Source organism: Tasmannia lanceolata, unplaced genomic scaffold (assembly GCF_043159265.1).
Source record: "Tasmannia lanceolata isolate RefF3 unplaced genomic scaffold, GAP_Taslan_0.1 ptg000003l, whole genome shotgun sequence".
Lineage (NCBI taxonomy): Eukaryota > Viridiplantae > Streptophyta > Magnoliopsida > Canellales > Winteraceae > Tasmannia > Tasmannia lanceolata.
Genome location: NW_027518680.1, coordinates 59,178,888 through 59,201,094, shown reverse-complemented (window position 1 = coordinate 59,201,094; position 22,207 = coordinate 59,178,888). Strand labels below are relative to the sequence as shown.

Below are 22,207 nucleotides of genomic sequence, written 5' to 3'. Positions count from 1 at the left end.
CATTTACATCCGCTTGGCCTCTCATATGTATATGGATTGAAAATCAACTTATGTTAGATTACAATAAAATATCCTCTATAGGAAAATATAAGGGAAGTGATATATCCACCCTCTTCTTTTTTTACTTGGGATAGCCAGTAGCAGTGTATCTGTTAAAGTATAAAAGATTTAATAACACCTTCTCCAATAGCTTAAGCTTTTGGAGTAACTGGTTGTTTTCACATGGTAACAAAGCAAAGGGCGCCCTAGGTTTAACCTCCATGATAGTAAAAATCCACATGCAATAGTCAAACCTAAAAGAGGAGCCACATGTGCCACATGCAGGCCAAACCTAAAAAGAGGGCCCACACGTGTGATGGAGTGTTAAAGTATAAAAGATTTAATAACACCTTCTCCGATAGCTTAAGCTTTTGGAGTAAATGGTTGTTTCACAGTATCTATGACCGTAGACACGCTGATGTACTTCTCGTGGGAAGGATTTAACTGGCACGATTGCCACGTACACTGAAGCTAGTTGTCTCATGTAAAGAAAAGGGGCGAATTTATCATTTCCCAAATATAATTAGAAACTGCCAATTTGAGGCACAATGTCGAAGCTTAATGATAAATGCCTGTTGATATTAACTAGTGCATATTGCAGATGATGATAATGAAGAAGGTGTCACTTAAAAGATGAGCATCAAAGTGGGCTTAGAAAGTCAATGGACTGTGATATATTGTTGCCTAAAAGGCAGGATGTGCCTCAATATACGAGTCCTTATGGGACAGTTTGTGAGACAGATTCTAGTGGAAATGGATCACCAGAGACAGAGTTGCCTCAATGGATAAGAATGGCCCATGAGGAACAAGCTATCATTGGCTGATTTTATGTAGCAATCTTTATGAAAGTCAGTTTTACTTAGGTACACACATTAAGGGAATGTATGTACTAGCAATGGTCTTCATAGCACTTACATGCCACATGTGTGGGACCTTAAAATTGATCACCACCATTGAAACCTAACAGTATAATCTACCAAATGATACTCAATTAAAAATTTACAAGCTTCTATGAATTTCCAATTTAACCATAAGTATTTTATTATATTAGCTAGCACCCCATTACATCTCTGCCAACCATTCCCAATGCATGCATGTATGCTTGACAAGTGGTCTTGCCAACACCTGGCCAAGTGGCAACCTCATTGAGCTGTATATGATACTTATCTTGCTGCCACGTGTCCCCACCTCTCTCTCTCTCTCTCTCTCTCTCTCTCTCTCTCTCTCATTAGAACAACACAAATGTTCAAATCCAAGATCCAAACCCTAGTGTTAGGTGCAAATTAATGAGCCCAGCAGGAAATTTTGGGACCATTTTTTCAGATTGTCGGGTTCTATAGGAGGACTAGAGTTTTGTTATGTGTCATTTGTGGGTATGCGCGTGTCTGTGAGCAACTAGTGGCCGACAACTTAGATAATTTTAGTATGGTCCCAAGTAGGATAAAGCCATTTTGGAAGATATTTCGTGGAACTAGGGGACAATTTGTTGGTAGATCATAACCATTTTGGTTGAAGTATTTGCACTGTGGCTAATGGGGAAAAGGTGAGGAAGAAGGGACTTGCAGGGTGCCCTTGTGGTTGGGCTCTTGCAAGGGTGCCCTTTATCATTCCTCCCTTAGTCAACTGAAGGACGCCAACCCCAGTTGGTCCATCTCAGTAAAGGGTATATTTAAAAGGTCATATAAAAGCATGGTTTGAAATTTCGACGGAAATCCGAAATTTCAACCGAAATAACCGAAATTTTGGATTTCGGTGAGGACCGAAACCGAAACGTTTCGAATCGTCGAAATTTCGGAAATTTCGTTCTAAATTTTATTAACTTTGGAAATTTTGTCGAAATTTGTTATAAAATATTATTTTTTATTCCGTTAAAGAATTTCGATTCGGTCATTTCGGTCGAAATTTCGTACTAAAAAAAAGGCATTTCGTACACTAGTACCAAATTTCGTCCGAAATTTCAGTTTCAGATAAGTCCGAAATTTTAGCTGAACCTGAAATTTAAAGCCATGTATAAAAGTATAAAAATGGCGCAGAAGATACAAATTTAAATGAACAATAAATGCACTTTGTTAAGATTATTTAAATGAACAATAAATGCACTTTGTTAAGATTGACCGATGGGGTGCCCTTGTAGATGTGTTTCTTGCTAGGGCGCCCTTCACTCTGTCATTCCACATATTAAGGTAATGTACGGTTGGGGTTGATCCTCTAGCTCAATTAGTTAAGGCTGGCTTTCACACTTGAGGTCAAAGGTTCAATCCCAGCTTACCTATCGAAAACAAAGGTAACGTGCAGTCTTAATCTAAATATATTCCTTTTTTTTCATAGGCAACCTGGGATTGAAGTATTGAACCCACCACGAGCTAAAGCTTAATCCCAGTCAAGATATACTCTTATCTAGAGAGATACCGTGGTGTTGAGAGGGTGATATACATGGAAAGTAGTGATGTGACATATATGGGTGTCCATAGCATCCTAGGTCTCTCTCTCTCTACAATACAAATGGGGAAATGATAAATGCATCCTTTTAATCACTAGGGACACCCAGCATTAGTGTATCAAATAATCAATTACTACAGAGAGGCTGATGTACTTCACGTCAGAAGGATTCAACAGATTTGATTGCCAGTTGGGTGTCCCATGTGATGCAAAGGGGCGCATTTATCATTTCCCTTACGAATGACAATCAATTGGTGAGCTCTTACATGATAAACATAGAAATAAATCATGGCAACTATGAAAAGAGATAAGTGTAGAATATTCTAGTCTAACCTAATTACTAATCCAATCCAGTTGCCTAATCTAGCTAACTTACCCCTTCCAACCAACTTGCCCAATCTATCTCCAAGATGATCCAATGGTGAGATCTTAATCAAATCCAACCATTGGATCTCACATATTCTAACAAGTAGTTTGTCGTTATCAACCATACTCCCGCTTATCAAAGTTTTATGTCTATAGACTACTTAATCTGTCACTAGCCTCTATCTTTCTTTCCCCCCTTCTATAAATATCCTCCACATACTCCATGATCAGTAATCAAGTAATTTGGTTCTCCCTAAATACCTCATGCATTTGTATTTTGATTTGGATTTGAGTTTTGGATACAAAATACATCCATCATCTTCATGAACATGTTTTAAGAGAGAGGGAGGGATGTCTCACTGCTACCGGAGCAATGTCGAGGAGCATCGACGGTGAAGGAAGTTGCCACAAATATTGATTTCCAAATAATGTTTCGCAAAACAGATTTGAGAATTGGAATTTTTTGCACTGTTGTAGCTAATTTGGAAATTTTTACGATCCAATTCAGTTCAAAATGTAAACTAAATCCAAATCTAAATCTTGTGGGTATCCAAACGTGGCCCAACATTGTCAATTTACCATGGTAAGAGAGTATTCATCCATTGAATGGTAATAATTATGCCACTTGAAATTGAGTCATGACCATGGCATTGACTGGCCGTTTGGATGCAAGGATTATATAACCCTAACTTGATATGACCCGAGCCCAACTCGAGGAGGGTCAACCTGAACCCTAACCGGAGTCCACCGGTAACTCCCTTGGACGAATGGCACCTGGCTACTGGATTCCTCCATTTTTCCTGTGAAAACTGAAAATAAAAACCTTTTTTTTCGAATATTTCAACATTAAAACAAAGGGAGATAATTTTTCGCCCCTCTTATAGGATTATGCACCCCACTTTTAACGTGAATTCTGGGCAGACTTTAGCGCTTTTTGACGTCAAATCACATCAACAGTGGAGCGCATAATCCTCCAGTTGGGTGAACAAATCATCTCCCTTTCTCATTCTATCTTCTCGTTGTTATGTCCGACAAAAGTAAACACCACTATCTCATCCCTTGACTTTCTCAAGTTCTCTCTGTGTTAGCGGAAAGACGATACAGATAGATCAGCAAAGGTGGCGTTTACTAAAATACCCCTAGATCTCGGTGAAATTACTCTCTCTCTCTCTCTCTCTCTCTCTCTCTCTCTCTCTCTCTCTCATATGAATAAGCTCCATCTTGTCTGCGTATAAACCCTAATCGTATCTCTCTCGTTTCGTTTCTTGCAGAGTTTTTTTGTTTTCTAGGGTTTGAGTTTGAGAAAAGAATAAGCGGAGATCTCTCTCTCTCTCTCTCTACCTTTTTTCCCTCCTTGTCGATGCAAATCTGGAAAAAGAGAAGGTTTTCCGCTCCGGTGAGAAATTAGGGTTTCTGTACTTTTTTCTTTTGCACTTTCTCGCTTGGAAAGTACTGACCTTTTTATCTGTTCTTTTCATTATTTGTTTTTTCATGTATGTATGAACCCTAAGTTTTAGTTGTTTGAATTTAAGTACGATCTGCTGAAATTTAGAGAAAATAAAACAAAATTTAGATTTTTGTTCACATTGAGAACTATGTATTAGAATAGATGAGATCTTGACCCTTTGATTTTAAGGGAATCTTGACCGTTTGATTGTTAGCGTGGTAGATTAGGTAATTGGTTGGATTAGGCAACTAAGCCAGATATGGTAATTAGGTTAAATTAGGATGTTTCTATCTTCATCTCATTCCAAAATAGTTTTATATGAACACTCATTTGGCAACTAGACTAGATTAGCAGTTATGTTAGAATAAGATGTGTTAGGAAAAAGATAAGCGAAAAATTCACACACAGAACACACAGATTTACGTGGTTCACACAGTATGGTATGGGCTACGTCTACGGCAGAGCGATAAGCCAACGATTCCACTATTCCGAAGAAGAGATTACAAAAGCCCTCACGACTCTCTCTCACACAACTTCTCCTGATATCACACCCTATATATAGCGTTCTGAGACACGTTACAATAAAGGGAAAAACCCTAATTCCTGAAAATACAAAACTACCCCCAATATAAAAATTCCTCAAAAGTGTACAATACTATCCGGATTAGACTGAGATTAGGCTTCACCAATAACAAGATGTTCTATTCTTATCTCTTTCCATAGTTATCTTGATTTCATTTTATGCTTATCATGTTAGTGCTCTAGATAAGCACTAACTGACTCTTTTTAATTTACCCAAGACTAATTAAATCAGAGTGTTTCTGTAAAATGCATGAAACACTGCTGAATTTCGATATTGGTGTCTTGGGAACTGTATGTTTTTTATGTGATCCAACTTAATTAATAAGGCACTGATCAGTTCTTATTGTTTAGGGGTAAGAGCTGGATGCATGCAAAACACTCAAATCTTTGATTTGGGCATTTGTATGAAGTGTCAACTGATGTAGAAGATTGATATTGTTGTTATTGTTTGGACAAAGAGATGAATTCGTTGAGAAAAAGTGAAAAACCAACATCTATGATTTTTGGAAAGAAAACATGCAAAATAAATTCAAAAGATTTTTGTGGCACAGAACTGATTACATAGAGATGAAAACAGTGAGGAAATGATATAAAATTGAAGTAAAAAGAAATTCATGAGTAGGTCACAGTTTGAGGGGCCTTTATCTTTTTTAAGGCCTGACTTTATATTAATTAAAGTTCCCTGCCTTCTATTGGTCTATCCTTAATTCCATACAACCCAATTGAGCAGGGCCTTTGTTGTTTTTGTTTCCGCTCCTGTTTGTCTCGTTTTTGCTTTCTTCTTGTACTGACCACCTCGGTTGCAAACTCGCAACTGCCCATAATTCGTTCTCTTAATAAATTTCTTTTTACCATCCAAAAAAACATACTCATATCATAGGGTGGTTCCTGGAAGGATTCCACATCCCTTGGACACTATCAAGCTGAATTTTGAAGGGTGTAGCATGGATAGAACATATCAAAGGCATCATTAGAAACCATTCGGTATAGTGAGCACATTAGGTTGGCTTAATATGGTTTAATTATATTAAAGACTCAATCGAGGAGGTATTGGTCTTGGGGGAAAGGTTAAAGAGACTCACTTCCTTGTTTGGTGACCCTTGAGGGTAACTCCCTTAATGTGGTTAGGTGCTTGAAGATTGAGAAAGAGTAACCTTGGAGACGGACTGATGCCACTGAGGAGTTGGTTGGTTTGTCTGTTGATTATTTTTAATGATAATGAGAATATATTAAAAAGAGAAAAGGGTTACGTCCGGGGAGCGAGGTGCTCAGATACAATTGTTTTGTCTGTTGATGTTTTGGTTATTTTTCCGCATGTGGATTTAGATGCCAATGCAGAGATAGATTCTCTTGTGAAGGGTATAGGTAGACAATTTTTCTTAACTTTTTATTTTTGAAAACAACAATTGTTCTTAATTAGTGACGATATTTTGCTTGCTGATGTTGAAATGTTATTATATCGCATCTTTTATGCCTTCTTAATTCTTATGCTTTTTTAGAGGAGACCGATTTGCATATATCGCGACACAATGCAGTTCTCTTTGTCTCCCATGCCATAGCCGTCCGATCGGGTTGATGGACGAGATTAAAAGGCTTGAAAACCTAATGAAAAAAGATACCAGGTAGACATTCTCTCCACTTTTCCTAATTTTTAAAAGTTTTAAAATCCTTAACCAGTTACCAATTACGCTGAAAAAGGAAAATAATTATCTTTCTCAGTTTTTTACGAGTGACCCAAAAATCACGACCATTGTTTTTGGTCTTAGCATGAAATCCCTCTCTGCTTCAAAGTATTGATCTTGGATGGTCAGGTTTTCATGGCCACACCGCTCAAAACCAGTCGTAGAAAAGCTTCTGCGAAAAGCCATGAATTCTCTAAACGAGAAACCCAACATGGGAACATCATCTTCTTCAATCCTTACCGTCACAGGGTACCATCAATCTTCAACCAGCATTCTACCACCAAATGAATAACCTACCACTTGCGAGTTAAAATCTTAATTATTGGATGAAATAATGTCTTTCCCTTTCAAACACTTGTCCGAATATAGATCCAATAATTGAAAAGGTTGACATGGGCTAAGCATCAACAGAACGCCTAGAATGAATACCCGAACCGTTTTGGCTCCCAAGCGACACATAGGGAAGCATGAGTAGAGACGATCCGATACTCCGCCCTTAGATCCTTCTTTTAACCTTGAGCAATTAGGGATCCTCGCTCATTCTTCCAACATTTCAGCCTCTAACTTGTAACCATAATTTTCACCAGCCAAACATCTTTTTAGTTCTTTTTCTTTTTGCTCCACCTTGATTTGGTATGTGATCATCGCCGACTCAATATTTCTCACCACCACCTTTGGAATGCTCTTTGTATCTATTCCATTCACTATGTCTGCAATTCCAGGAGATTTGTACCATATTCTTTTTTCTCTATTTTGGACCTCGTCCTCCTCTATAGATACTTTGGTTGGTAGCGATTCGTTTTCTTTGATCACCTCTAGTTGAATAACAGATCTGGCCTTCCTCGACATCTCTTTGTCGTATTTAGTCTCGAACTTTCAACATATTTTCCATATGCTGTGGAAGCTGAAATTACATGTGACAGATTAATGAGTCGTGGGTTTAGCAAGGCAAGTCGGTGTGTTCTATGCAAGGAGGCTGGCGAGACCTTGAGCCACCTGTTCCTACTGTGCCCTTCTCATTTCAGCTGTGGATGAGCATTTTCCGATTTTTTTGGACACTCTTGGGTTCTTCAAAAACGCATAAGATCTGTCATCTCGAACTGGGGTGTGGCGTATGTCGGTTGTGCTGGTGAAGCTATGCGGCTGTCTATCTCATCCACAACTGTGTGGCATATTTGGGCAGAGAGGAACTACCGGATTTTTGAGGGAAAGGAACGGAGTAGGGCGAATGTTATTTTTGACATTAAACTCTCAATTATCAAATAGGCCAAAGCCAAGAGTGGAATCCAATATTCTGTCGGTGACATCCTTAGGAATTGGGTTACGGTGGTGGCGAAAAAGAAGCACAAATCTGAGGTATTACCAAGGTGGAGCCCTCCTCCCGACGGCTGGATAAAATTAAATTTTGATGGCAGTTCTTGCGGGAACCCTGGGAGTGCGGGCATAGGCGGGGTTTTCCGTGATCATCTGGGTAACCTTCTTATGTCTTATTCGGGGCTGGTTGGATGTTGCGATGCTAATGAAGCTGAGGTCTCAGCCCTCCTGTTTGGTCTGCGTTGGTATGCGAATCACAATCTGGGCCCTCTAATTGCTGAAGGGGACTCATCTAATACGATTGCATGGGCGTCTAATAAAATTTGTGGTCCGTGGCGTCTGGCTCACAAAATTGATGAAATCAGGGATCTGATTTCTATTATCCTTCCCTCTCCGTATCATAGGCGTCGATCGGCGAATGGATGGGCTGATATTCTCGCAAAGGATGGGGTTGATCGGGAGGACACTCTTGTTATTGTTCACGGCCCCCTGGAGCTTTAGATGTATTGTGTTTTCTTCCTTTCTTTGTGATCGACCCTATATGTGGTCCCTGTTCTGTAAGGGGTCGGCTCGTCCCCTTGTACTTTTTTGATTTATGCAATTTAAAGTTAACTTCTTCAAAAAAAAAAATCTTGAGCAGAATCTTCCTCTTTTCTCTGCTAGTCTAATGTTTCCTATTCTTCCAGTTTTTTTCTTATTTTTTCGATTTTACCTTGTCCCATCCTTATTTCTCCTCAGTCACCTTTCCGCTGAAACTTCAGAACCTCAAGAATGGCGATCTCACCCTTTCCTATATAGAATTCAAATGGAAATAAAAGCTAAAATCTTCTCTAAATGGATTCTTAGAAACATAAAAGTGGATTATTTTGATACATTCTATCACTTTAAATCTATCTTAGTTCAGTTATTAAGTTTTTATTTTTTGTTTAGTCATAGTAGGTTTTGTCTCATGCTTTATATATCTATCCTTTTAAATCTATCTTAGTTTGGTTATTTAGTTTTATCTTTTTTTTAGACATGGTAGGTCTTATCTCTTGTTTTCCATCAGTAGCTTTAGACATTCATTATTATTTTTCTTTTATCTTTGGTTAGATCTTTAGTTGAGTTTTCATCATTCTAGTCTTGTTATTTTTTTTTCTAAAAACCTACAGTAGTTTCCCCAAACCTATGTTTCTTTAAGCCTGCACATTTATTATCTTTCTTGTTAAAAGCGGGAGTATTTTCTTAACTAGACTGCGAAAACTATTCTTGGTTGTATCCAACTGATGATAGACATTTCTAGGGAAGGGAATGCTCGATGAGTAGGAGGGGTTGGAATTAGATTCTAGTAGTCAATTAGATGGAATCCAATTCGAGAATTTCAAGAAAAACCACTTTGAAAATTTTCAGATTTAGAGAAATGGTTAGTTTTCGAAACTGGCCCTACGGCTTAGTAAGGATCTGATCGTTGGATCTCTTTGACATTTTAGTATGTGGCAGGAAATCAATTTTGGGTGACAATATCAGCATTTGAGGTCAATCGGATCACAAAAACTAAAATCTGGGTGGTTTTTCTAAAACTATATGATTTTAAATTTTATATCTAAAAAAAGGTTATATCTAAAAACCATCTAGATCAGATCATTGGCCAAAGGGATGTGCCCAATTAAATTTTTTTGGATAGATCAATCTCTAGGGTGATTATTCGAAGTCTCCAGGGCTAGGATTTGAAATTTAAGTATCTAGGAATCTATCTAGCCCAGTTATTTAGTTTTTTTTATCTTTTGTGTTCAGTCATGGTATGTTTTATCTCGTGTTTTCCATTACTATGTTTAGACTTTCATTATTATTTTTGTTCCGTCTTTGGTTGAATCTTTTGTTCAGTTTTCATTGTCGTCTAGTCTTGTTCATTTTCTTTCTAAAGCCCCACAACAGTTTTCCAAAGCTTTTGTTTCTTTAAATCTGCACATTTATTATCTTTGTTGTTAAAATTTAAAAGGGGTCGTATTTTCTGAATTGGACTGTTTTTTTTTTTTGTTGAGAAAATAACGATTTCATTCGATAAGATCAATCACACAATGTGATGGGGACAAGATGTCCCCCATACAAGGTAAGAGACCAATAGAATGACTCCACTATTCGTGGGGATTACAAAAGAAAATAAAGTATCGAGGCCCAGTTCTCAACCCTGTGACAGTAACGCACAGGTTTGATAAGGTTGCACCACCCTTGGCGAGCTCGTCCGCCATCAAGTTGACCGAGCGACTCATATGACGAATTGATGGTTTGATTTTGCGAATCATATCTCGGATTTCTGAATTGGACTGTTATAACTATTTTCGGTTGCATCCGACCTTTCTAAAAATTATATTTTCATCATTAGTTTCAATAGGATTAAATATGTGTCCCAATGCTTTTTCTAAATCTTATAATGCAGTTACCTATAGGTTCTAAATATGTAAATTTTTTTTTATGAAATGGTTCTCGCCAACTACAGTTTGTCCAACCAGTTCCACGCCACAGCTAAAGCTACTGTGACTCGGGAATCAGGCCAGGCATGCCCATAGATCCGAATTATAAGGACTTATGAAAAAAACAAAACTACTAAAACTAAGAGAGCGCAAGCGGCCTAACTTGTTCCCATAAATCACCCAAAACGGCTCTCACATGCGATGCTCCTCAAGATCACTGATCTGAAAAATAGTCATAAGACGTGAGATGAGCGACACAACTCAATAGATGCTCAACTTACTCAAACAGTGTAGTACACCTTTAAGGTTGAGTGAAAAATTAGTATCGCACGATCTTTATATAATATTTAATAAACCATAGTTCCTTACGCACTAACATGCGTATGCGTGCATGAATGCATACCAAGTAACAACAGCTATATACAATAAACAATGATCATTTCTAATTCCATCGAAAGCATTATGTCAATATATCAATAACAATCTCAAGGGTCAATACCAAGATGCGAGTCAATAAGTACTACATGATACTAATGACAATGAGAGGAAGAATGTTAAGCATTTCACTTAGCAATTAAAGTCATCAGTTCACTTTGAAACACAAAACAATACACTACGAGTACGATTCAATGTTTAAGCATTTCCATATTTAAAAGACAGCACTTCAATATTTATATCCTCCTACACACGCGCCAGCCAACACTCCAAGCAATTGGGCAAAGCCTTTTTTTTCCATACATAAACCTGCAACACTTCATAATAAGCATTTCAATATTTTTATCCTCCTACACACCCGTCAGCCAACACTTTAGTAAATACTTCAATATAATTATCCTCTTACGGACCTGCAAGCCAACACTCCAAGCAATCAAGATTTCTTAACCAGGATCCCCGCTATCAAGTTCAAAAGAACCCTGGGATCAAGGGAATACTCATGTACGGCCCCCACTATCAAGTTCAAAAGAACCCTGGGATCGAGAAGAGTACAACACTTCAATAAGCACTTCAATATTTACCTATATACCAGTAAACACATCGATGAACGAAAGCACAATATTAATGGCAATGAAATCACACAACTTCTATCCAATACACGTTAATCCCATACATTCCAATTTCAAGAGGGAACAGTAAAATAGATTTTATCACTATACTTGATTCTATTCAAATATATAGCAAATGATATCCAAAATTGATAAAACCACTTCCATTTGAAACAAAATTGAATATAAAATAAAAGCTACAAAGATATCATTCTCGGATAATGACTACACAAGTAGCTAGTAGAGTAGAATCACACAAAAGTCAGTTTCAAGCTCTATATAGGGATTTTCTATCTAGAAGTTACATATGAAATTGTCTAGGAAAATATTGAAGTCCAATTACACTCAATTTTTAACCACATGTTTATAACATAGTAATAATCAATATATAAATTTATAAGATTTAAATAAATTAGACAAAGATGCTAGAAATTCAATGAAGTCGGCTTAGATTTCAGCACTAAACAGCATAACAGATTCTGTTACTGAACTTGGGTTTAGTCATAACTATAGTAAATGATTTCCAAAATTTATGAAATTTATGCCATTTGAAAGAGCTTTAGTAAACTATAAATGTTCGGAAGACATAATTTCAATTTGATAATTAAAGAATTAACTATAATAGAATTACTACACAAACATCAGATTTTAATCAATTCTGGTGATCAATCATTTCAAAACTTCAAAAGATAATTCCTGTGATCCAAATGCTATGAAATTTTAACCAAATACCAAAAACCCATATAAGATATTCTGATAAAATTGTGAGCGTCAAATTCAAAGTAAAACTATTTTTCCACTATTTAATAAAAACAGGTAAAATTTGAATTTTCTTAAACTAGATTTTATGAGAAAATAAAACAGTGGTAAACCAAGCAAAACCATACCAAATTCTCACTTCAATTAAAAAATATACTAAAAGCTAGAAGCAAGTTAAGAATTTACCTTATTTTCCAAGATTTCCTCTTCCTTTTCCTCTTATTTTCCTTCTCTTTCTCTCTTATTTTCTCTTCCTTTCCTGTCTATCATTTTCTTCTCATTTCTTTTCACTAAAGCACCATTTGCACTAAATTTCCTTTAGGGACTGTTTGGATACTTTAGATTTTGTATTTGGAAGGGGGTCATTCTTGCTGCAGGGGAGAGGTAGAGGAGGCAAGAGGCTGAAGAAAACTGTCAGATCTGTTGATTTCCAATTTCTTATTTACACAGCTTATATGGAAATATGATATTTTTCACTATCGGTCCCTGAATTGGAAATTCAAGGATTTGATCGGGATCCAAATGTCAACGCAAAAAGGGCTGCAAATGTGAGAATTCCAAATCAAAATCTTCTTTGCATCCAAACGTGCCCTTAATTTATATCCAAATGCGCCCTTAATTTATATCTATATAGTGTAGCTTCCGATAAAGAGGCTTTTGTTTGTGATTGTTTTGTCCGCGATGGGGGTAGTTTAGTTTGGTCTCCGATCTTCAGGAGGAATTTCTTTGATAGGGAGTTAGAGTCGGTATCCCAATTTCTTAAGCTTCTAGATGGGTGCTATATTCATGGTTTAAAATTTCGACCGAAATCCGAAATTTCGGGTACCGGTGGGGACCGAAACCGGAATTTTCCGAAATTCCATTTTTCGCCCTTTTCGGATTTTGGTCCGAAATTTCGGTTTAATGACTATTTATTAAAAAAAAATAGTGATACAAAATTTCGGAATTTCAGTCTGAAATTTCGCAATTTGGGTCCGGAATTTGGAACCAAATCACCAAATTTCGGACCGAAATTTCGGTTTTTGGTGGGGTCTGAAACGGTTACCGAAACCGAAATTTTAAACCTTGGCTATATTAAGAGGACCGGTTTGGATAAAAGAGTATGGACTACGGTATCTTCTGGTTTTTTCACTGTCAAATCTTTTTATTTATTCTTGATTCCTTGCGATGCATCCTCTATCTCAGCCAAGGTATGGAAATTTCATTGTCCATCTAGAGTTTGTATCTTCGGATGGGCGGTTTGTCGCGATCGGATTTAAACAATTAACTTCCTTAGGAAGCGAGGTATGTTGCTTGTGGACCATTGCCCCCTATGCTTGGATGATGGTGAATTTATGGGTCATCTCTTCATGCATTGTTCCTTTTCTCATCAGATATGGAGCTATATACTTCTGAGGTTTGGCATATCTTGGGTTTTTCCTTTATCTATTTCGGATTTGATGCATCAGTGGGAGTTTGTGCCGTGGAGAAAGAAAGGAAAATTGTTGTGGAAAATTTGTTTGCTTGCAACATGGTGGGTGATTTGGAAAGAGAGAAATTCTAGAGTTTTTTAGGGGGTTGCTAAATCTCCGTACTAGCTATATATGAAAATTATTGCCCTCTCTATATCGTGGGCAAGATGTCTTTCGGCATTCCGATTCGTTTCGGCCTTTGACTTATGAGAGGGGTGGAGAGAAGTTTGCTTTAGTAGGGAGGCTAGGTCTCAGATTGCTCAGCAGTGGGAGGCTCCTCCTATTGGGATGTTCAAAATTAACTTCGATGGGTCGAGTTTTAGGAACCCGGGCCCAGCCGGGGGGAGAAATTCTAGAGTTGTTGAGGGGGTTGCTAAATCTCCGTACTGGCTATATATGAAAATTATTGCCCTCTCTATCGTGGGCAAAGATGTCTTTCGGCATTCCGATTCGTTTCGGCCTTTGACTTATGGGAGGAGTGGAGAGAAGTTTGCTTTAGTAGGGAGGCTAGGTCTCAAATTGCTCAGCAGTGGGAGGCTCCTCCTATTGAGATGTTTAAAATTAACTTCGATGGGTCGAGTTTTAGGAACCCGGGCCCAGCCGGGGTAGGTGGGTTATGTCGTGATGATTGTAGCGAAGTTGTGTGGGTTTATTCTGGCCCTCTTGGGGTATGTGATGCCTCGGAGACCGAGGTAAAGGCGGTATATCATGGTATTAAAAGACTTGATAGAGAGAGCATGGATCTCATTATTGTGGAGGGTGATTCACTCAATGTAATTCGATGGTTGAAGGGGGCGGTGTTGCCTCCTTGGAGATTTTCGTCTATCTTTGATGAAATAGATGATCTAATCTCGGGCTCTGCTATTGTTTTCAATCATGTGCGGAGATCTGCCAATGGGGAGGCAAATTCTTTGGCTAGGCGTGGGGTTAGTCGTACGACATTGGAGTGGTTTGACCTCCTCCCTCCTTGAGAGTTTTTTTGTATCTTTATTTTTATTGTTTCTCGTGTACTTTCGGGAGTGGTCCTCCTCGGCCCGCTCCCTTATCTAATGAAATCATTCTACCATTTCAAAAAAAAAAAATTATATCATTTTCTCCTCTTTTCTAGTCTCTTCTCATATTTTCATCATTTTCTATCCAGGAGCTTAAGCTGTTGGAGAAAGGCGTTATTTATCTTTTACACTTTTAACAAGTATTAATAATGGTGAGGTGTTGTGTTTTGGGTTAACCAAAGTGTGCTGGGATTCTCTTTGTATGGACACTTATTCATACATAGATAAGGCTCATGCCTCATGGACATGTGTAAAAGAAACCATTAAGTAGACTTTTGCCCCCCATTTCGCACACAATTTTACAACTTTGCCGCTACACATAGAAAAATCTATTCTATCATTCCTTTAATTAAAATTTACACAACTTGTAAATTACATTCCTAACATCATTTAAAGTTTAAGTCACTCTCTAATCCGTGACTAGTAGGTTAGAGTCTTGGATTTGTGAGTATCTATCAAAACTATGTATAATACAATTACAAATGCTATGTAATTAAGAGTTCTGAGAAGGGTTCTAATCTATCTGTCTTACTTCCAACCATCCCTTAATCCAATTATTTTTAAAATTTCTAAACACTCTAAGAGTTATAAATATTATATACAATAGTATTCTACATATCATGATAGATGGTATGCTATACAAGTAATGCTATTTCATCATCAAGTCATTATCCATAAGTATAACTTATACTTAATTAAAAGTAATCATAAAAGACTTGTTATAATATAATTAAAAGAATCTATATGTATCGTGATTAATGCATGCTAAATCACAATTAAAAATTCAGTTTCTCACATTCTCCCCTCCTTAATGCTTTGATTCTGGATAATGTGATCTACGTGACATACGACCTAAAGATCTAATTTTGGCAGCCTAAGTTATTCTTTATAAATTATTTGAATTAAAATGATGCAAAAGAACTGTAAGAAATGTGCGAGAATCTGGATTTGGATTTTTAATTGTGATTTAGCATGTATTAATCATGATATGTATACATACTTTTAATTATATTAGTATAAGTCTTTTGTGATTATTTTTAATTATGTATAAGTTATACTTATGGATAATTCCTTTATGATGAAATAGCCTCACTTGAATAGCATGCCTTATATCATACTATGTGTAAATTATTGTATATGTTTTTATAACTATTAGAGTATTTAGAAACTTAATAAGCGATTGGATTAAGGGATGGTTGGAAGTAAGAAAGATAAATTAGAACCCTTCTTAGAACTCTTAATTACATTACATTTGTAATTGTTTTGGCCATAGTTTTGATAAATACCCACAAACCCAAGACCTTAACCTATTAGCCACGGATTAGAGAGTGACTTAAACTTTAAATAAGGCTAGGAATGTAATTTACAAGTTGTGTAAATTTTAATTAAATTAATTAAAGGAAGAATAGAATAGACTTTTCTATGTGTGGTTGCAAGGTTGTAAAATAGTGTACAAAATGGCAAAAGTCTACTTGATGGTCTCTTTTGCACATATCCATGAGACATGAGCATTATCTATGCATGAATAGGTGTCCTTACTAAGAGAATTCCGGCACAATTTGGTTGACCCAAAAGCATAACACCACACTACTATTAACAAAAGTGATCCTAATTAATGTAATATTAATAACCACTAATGTAAACTAATGGAAATGATAGAATTAATGAGAAGACACTAGAAGAAACAAGAAAATGATAGAAATAAAATTTCGTGCAAAAGACTGGCTGAACAGAAAGGAAGAGAGTGGAAGAGAAAATAAACGAAAGAGAAAAGAAGAGAAGGAAAAAAAGGAAAAATAAGAGAAAGAGGTAGAGATATTTTGGGAATTAAGGTAAATTCTTAACTTGCTTCTAGATTTTAGTTTATTTTTGAATTGAATTGAGAATTTGGTATGCTTTTGCTTGGTTTCCCATAGTTTTATTTTCACATGAAATCTAGTTTAAGAAGATTCAGATTTTACCCGTTTTTATTAAATACTGAAAAAATATTTTTAGTTTGAATTTGACTATCAAAATTTTATCAGATTATCTTATATGGGTTTTTGGCATGTAGTTAAAATTTCAGAGCATTTGGATCACAGGAATTATCTATAGAATTTTTGAAATGATTCATCATCGGAATTGATTAAAATCTGATGTTTGTGTGGTAATTGTATCATAGTTAATTCTGTGATTATCAAATTGAAATCATGTCTACATAACATTTATAGTAGATTAAAAGCTCTTTCAAATGGCATAAATTTCATAAATTTTGGACACCATTTAGTATGGTTATGACTCATCTCAAGTTCAGTAACAGAATCTGTTATGCTGTCTAGCGCTAAAATCTGAGCCGACTTCATTGAATTTATGGTGTCATTGTGTAATTTATTTAAATCCAATAAATTTTTATGTTGATTATTATTATGTTATGAACACGTGGTTAAAATTTGAGTGTAACTGGACTTCAATATGTTCCTAGAAAATTTGGATGTAACTGCTGGTAAGAAAATTCCTGTGTAGAGCTTGAAATTGACCTTCTGTGATTCTACTCTAATAGCTACTTGTGTAGTCATTATCCGAGAATGACGTATTCATAGATTTTATTCTATACTCAATTTTCTTTCAAATGGCAGTGGTTTTATTGAGTTTGGATATTATTTGCTATATATTTGATTAGAATTAAGTGTAGTGATAAAATTTGTTTTATTGTTCCCTCTTGAAATTGGAATGTATGGGATCAATGTGTATTGGATAGAAGTGTTGTAATTTCATTGTCATTAATATTGTGCTTCTGCTCATTGATGTGTTTACCTGTACTTTGGTAAATATTGAAGGGTTTATTGAAGTGTTGGACTCTTCTTGATCCTGAGGTTCTGTTGAACTTGATAGTGGGGGTCGTAGATGAGTGTCCCCTTTCTTGATCCTGGGGTTCTTTTGAACTTGATAGTGGGGATCCTGGTTGAGGAATCTTGATTGCTTGGAGTGTTGGCTGGCGGATGTGTAGAAGGATAATTATATTGAAGTATTTACTGGAGTGTTGGCTGGCGGGTGTATAGGAGGATACAAATATTGAAGTGTTTATTGGTAGTGTTTATTGTCTACCATCTTGATATTGTTCTCTTGATAGTTATGAATAACTTGATTTATTCAATGATTTCGATTGAATGGGTATTGATTGGTATTATTTGTTATATGCAATTCTTGTTACTTAGCATGCATTCCTTCTTAGCATAAGTATATCATTGCTTAGGGAACTGTCGCTCATTGAATATCAAATAGAAGATATAAATATTGAAGTGTGTATTGGTGGGTTGGATGTACTGAAATATGGAACTGTTAAACCCTTTGAATCGTACTTGTAGTTTATTGTCTTGTTATTCGAAAGTGAATCACTGACTTTAAATGCTAAGTGAATTGCTTAACATGCTTCCCCTCATTGCCATTAATATCAAGGAGTACTTATCGCCTAGCATCTTGTTATTGAACCTTTGGATTGCTATTTATATATTGACTCAATGCTTTCGATAGAGTTAGAAAAGGTTGTCATCACTTACTGTATACAACTTTTGTTACTTGATATGCATTCACGCATCGTGCACGTATGTTATAGCGTAAGGAATTATGGTTTATTAAATATTAAATATGGATCGCGGAATACTGATTTTTCACTCAACCTCAAAGGTGTACTTTGAGTAAGTTGAGTATATATTCAGCACTTTTCCCTTCTAAATATGTAATTTCCTCCAAATTTCAGAACTGTCTTGAATTCGTTATCCCTTCCATAGCATGTCCTACATCATGAAGTGTGACCTTGTGCCCCTCTTTGTGATCAAGTACCTCCTCCAATGCGCTGGCAAATCTCCTAGGAAGTCTTTCTCGGGAAGATATCAATATTCATCTTCTGCTCATGGTTTCAATAGTTAACCTTTGGAAATGGGATCTTAAGTCTTTCTTGGGAAGATATGAATATTCATCTTACACTCTGGTTTCAATAGTTAACTTTCGGAAATGGGATCTTTCTCACATTCAATCTTTTTATCTTTTTTGCAAAGGAATTATTCCGTAAGAGATATAATGCCAGTGGCAAGCTAATAATGTTTTCACTTTTTTGCTGGCGTTCTATTCATTGTAGTTAAAATGTGGTCAAAGTTGGAACATAAAGCTGTGCAAATTGAAACCAACATGTTCATCATTTCGTTGAATTTATCAGATAAGAGAATACCTAAAACTTGAAAAGTTGAATTGGACACTTCGGACTTAATGAGGATGAATCAATCAAATCTCTTGAGTATGCCATCGAATTTTGAAGCTCAAGTATGACTGGTTTTTCAATTTTTTGAGCACTGGATCAAACATTTTTTTGTTTCTATAGAAACGAAGGTGCCTCCTAGACTTCTACCTGGTTCTTGTTCGAGGCAACATTTCTGAGAACTTGTATTAGTTCTTACTTCTTAGAACTTGTATTGATATTTATAGCATCCTAACTAGTTATCCAAATCTGGCCATTGTGTCTGAGTTGAATGCAATTTTTTTGTTCTTGGGAAAATCTAATCTTGCTTAACTGAGTGAAACTCATGCACCAGGATGGCAACTTGTCGTGCTTACCAATGACCTGGTTGACTAACTCAACCACAGTTAGTTATATTGGTTGCTGAGACCTCCCTTCCAGTAACAAGATTCAGGTGCTAACAGGTGGGTCATAACTGGTGGAAATAATGTTGGTAAAACAGCACCGTTGTGTACACTCAGCAACATGCATATGCACAAAAGGTCATCTGAGCGAGGATGCAATTTTCCTAGTATTACAACATCAGAATTGGAACCCTAGATTGATTGCGACTCTTTCTTGTGTCTGCAAATGGTTCGATGACATTGCCAAGCGCATCTTTTGGAAAGAGTTCTGCCGGACCCGGGCCCCAAAAATGATGCTTGATCTGCAGTCTAGCGGAACCCACAGTGTAGATGGGAACTGGAAAGCGCTCGGAAAGCTGCTAATTTACTGTTCTGGCTGCACCAAGGGCGGTTTGTTTAACAGTGTCCAAATTCCGGGCCACTTTGTTTACAGGACACGATTTTCGAGGACGTCGGGAAAGAGTTTCCTTATACCTCAATGCAGATCGGATGTTTTGTATGTGTCGGACCCTTGTGAGCATCTCGATCAAGGGGAAGAGGGCGACCTTGGTTTTTTCCGGGGTGTTTTCAAGTCATTTTCGGTTTCGAGGGTTCGTAAGATGCTGATTGAACGGAAGACCAAGTTCCATCCCACAGAAGTGTGCCCATATTGCAAGGCGAAACTTTGGAGCATGCTACAAGCGAATATGATACCTCGGAGTGCCTGCAATAGGTTGGGTTCTTATGATGATTGTATTGAATATTACGTGTGCCTCAACGGGCATATGGTCGGGATCTGCACCCTTTTACCCCTCTCTGATTCGGACGAGGTTTCTGAGTTGGAGTGACTCTGAACCCGATTGAGGTGCGCTCTTATTATCTCAACTTCTTCTGTTTAATCTGTGGAGCTCACAAAAGTTGCAGCCAGATTTTCAAATAGCATTCTTAATTTTCTTAGGGCATTTTATTTTCTAATACATACTTTCATTGCTTTTAGTGCTTCCATGGCGGTTGAAAGTCTCTCATTGTACATTTAGAAGGAATCTCCTGTCATTTGCATTAGTAGATATTTTCCTTTTTATTTGCATAACATCAGCAGTTTGGTTACTTCAAAATAACAGGGTTTTGGACTCTTTGATATTATTAAGCAACTACCCCCTACTAAAGTAATTTAAATATTACCATTTCAAATAATAAGAAAATCATTTACAAATGTCGACATTTTCTGAATTAGCATTCCAAATTGGGCGATGATATTTTCACCCCCTCCCCTTGCAGTACGCATTCACCCCCCTTATAACATGAAAAGTGGGCAACTTTAACGCTTTTTGACGTCACATTAAAAAGAGAAGAATTGGGGGGGGGGGGCGCAAAAATATCATCGCCCTTCCAAATTTTGTGATTGTGTTCCAAAATGACAAAAAAGTTGCTCTTATTATTTGAAAATATGATTTGTGGCATTGTCCACCACTTCTAATGTTTGGAAAATATGTGGATGTTTAGTCATCCCATATTTATTTTAGTTATTTAGGAAGAGGGACAACTTCCTTTGCTGCAATTCATTTTAAAATTCAGCAGTATCATTTTCTTATCTCAACTTCGACATGCCAAAACAATGGTCTCACATGTCAGAATCCAAAATTTTCAAATGTGGTGGAACTGGCTCTGATACAAAGATCTAGACTATCCTCACCGAAGAATTCCTCAAGTACCTGATTCTTTCTCTCATTTTATGTGGTGTTATGTCGATTAAACGTTCATTGATGTTGATGCTAGACTTTGCGTTTGTTATTTCACTCTTGTATGTAATGTTTTATCTCTTAATTTCCTTTTTCATGCAGATCCTTGAGTGTAATAAAGTATTGAATAGTTTGTTCTCCTTGTGGATCTTACTTGGACGTGGGATGAGACAAAGCTGGAATGGTGATCTTCCATCAATTTCTGTTTTAACTGGAGACAGAAATCCAGATTGTATGTTTCTGATGTAATGTTATACAGGAGTATCTCTTTACCCTGCTACTTACAATATGCTGTGTAAGTATACTTTGTGGCCTTGATTGAGTATTTGTACTGTGTATGCATCTGTGCAACGTATACTTTGCACATGTAGTCTAATGGCGTTTTTAACATCAGTATTGATTTCTATTCAGTCGATGTGCAAATGCTGCTTCTTTTCCTGAATCCTATTATTTGGTTTACTTGGCACTCACTTTTCATACCTGAAATCGTTAGCTTAACAATAAGGAAAACATGCATTCTGGTGCCAGGATTGGTGGTTTGTCCCCGTGCTTTTGAAGGAGGGTTATGGTCAATTTTAAGCATGGTTTAAGAACTCAAAACTCATTTATCGGGAGCCTGAGTCCAACTTGACTTGTATTTACTCTTTTTAGGTTAAAAATCTTGATGCAGTGATAGGATTTCTTCCAGTATTTGCCAGAGTTCCTAGGAGTTCTGTCTGTTTCTGAAGAACTCAGTGGCTTGTCATCCCTTTAGACTGACCCAACTACCCAAGTCTTGATCAGGTCGATTCAAATCAGCGAGCTTCGGAGTACCTGTTGAATTTTGTGTCACTGCTGAGACTATAATTACTGTGTATTTTTTTCTCCTGGAAGAAATGTTGAGAGAAATGTGGAAGGGGGAGAAATTCTCTGAGGTGAGAAATTACCTGCTGATTGTTTTTAATCTTCTTTTAGTGTTGTCTCAACTCTCAACTCATTACGACAGAGATCTGCCTCTGGAACCAACCCTGTTTCAAGTGTTGAGTAATGATTTCTTTTTGGGCCAGGGCCAAAACAACAGTAGAAATGTTTATATTTAAGAAGATAGCAATAAAAAACCAAACTTTGATGGGCAGCATGTAGGGCTGCAACTCGAGCAGGGTAAAACCCGACCTGCATCAACCAGACCCGAAAATAGCCCTGGGTTGGGTTTAGGTTTCTCGGGTTTCAGGTCGGGCCGGGTTTAGGATCCAAAAACCTGGATGAATGGAT

At 36.9% G+C, this 22,207-nt stretch overlaps 1 protein-coding gene across 3 annotated transcripts; it reads left to right on the top strand.

The window, feature by feature from the left end:
- Window positions 1-3,835: 3,835 nt before the first annotated feature.
- On the top strand, window positions 3,836-21,366 carry LOC143857131 (EID1-like F-box protein 2). 3 transcript variants are annotated; one of them, XM_077367453.1, is made up of 5 exons: window positions 3,836-3,993; window positions 4,116-4,240; window positions 6,373-6,495; window positions 19,190-20,082; window positions 21,059-21,366. In XM_077367453.1, the coding sequence occupies exon 4, from the start codon at window positions 19,322-19,324 to the stop codon at window positions 20,063-20,065; it is 744 nt and encodes a 247-aa protein (XP_077223568.1). In that variant the 5' UTR covers window positions 3,836-3,993; window positions 4,116-4,240; window positions 6,373-6,495; window positions 19,190-19,321; the 3' UTR covers window positions 20,066-20,082; window positions 21,059-21,366. The 3 variants fall into 3 exon arrangements, with proteins under 3 accessions (XP_077223568.1, XP_077223561.1, XP_077223571.1); XM_077367446.1 differs by lacking the exon at window positions 6,373-6,495; XM_077367456.1 differs by lacking the exons at window positions 4,116-4,240; window positions 6,373-6,495 and having other exon boundaries at window positions 3,867-3,993.
- The last annotated feature ends 841 nt before the right edge of the window (window positions 21,367-22,207 follow it).